The sequence below is a fragment of the Etheostoma spectabile genome, chromosome 6, assembly GCF_008692095.1.
Source record: "Etheostoma spectabile isolate EspeVRDwgs_2016 chromosome 6, UIUC_Espe_1.0, whole genome shotgun sequence".
Lineage (NCBI taxonomy): Eukaryota > Metazoa > Chordata > Actinopteri > Perciformes > Percidae > Etheostoma > Etheostoma spectabile.
The window spans coordinates 7,224,563-7,225,287 of record NC_045738.1 but is presented as its reverse complement, the minus strand read 5'-3'; the positions used below and the strand labels follow the sequence as shown (position 1 = coordinate 7,225,287).

At 43.9% G+C, this 725-nt stretch overlaps 1 protein-coding gene across 1 annotated transcript in view; it reads right to left on the bottom strand.

Annotated features, from left to right (window-relative positions):
- Positions 1-231: 231 nt before the first annotated feature.
- twist1b (twist family bHLH transcription factor 1b) overlaps positions 232-725 on the bottom strand; it is a 3,039-nt gene continuing 2,545 nt past the window's right edge. The window contains exon 2 of the mRNA XM_032519572.1: positions 232-281. Coding sequence (XP_032375463.1) covers positions 263-281 — 19 coding nt within the window. The 3' untranslated portion in view covers positions 232-262. The remainder of the gene's footprint in view (positions 282-725) is intronic.

The following is a 725-nucleotide window of genomic DNA, read 5'->3' as shown; positions in this document are numbered from 1 at the left end:
CACACACACACACACACACACACACACACACACACACACACACACACACACACACACACACACGCGCGCGCTCTTCAGTCTAAATCTTCGACGGCAGAAGGCCTGATGGTGTGGAAGCTTTATAAAGAAATGTCCTGATCTTTATACATCTTAAAGCCAAATAATCAGCAAGTCAACCTCTCACACGATCATTAATACAGACTGGCCTGGTTTTCTTGCAGCCTACCTTCGTCTCAGCGCGTTCAGTCAGCTCCAGGTCATGTTACTCCCTGCAGGTGGCCCTTTTTATTAATCCATTTTAATAAAAAACCTGCTGGATGATTTTAATGTAGGACTGCAGACTTACAGTCTTTGTGGAAGCAAAGCTCCTCCGAGCTCGCTGTCTCTCTCTCTGCAGTAATGCGCTGCACAGCGAGTCTCTGCACAGTCTGAACATCTGCTCGTTTCACGTGACGTTTTTATAAAAATACTAACATCTGTTCTAAATAGGTTTCATTCTGTGCCTCTGCATCGTGTCAATTGCCAACTCCTCTCTCCTGAAAGAAGGGGAGAGGAAACTTATTTAAGCCTTTTGCCATGCACAAAGGCTGGGAATTTAAAAATAGGCTGCAGCTTCTATTTATTGTAGGCCCTGTATGTTTTATCTGGCAGGAACAAAAACCTAACTCTAAAAGTATAAAGAAAAACGGCTTATTCATCTGGACTGTGAGTGTGAATCATGTCCC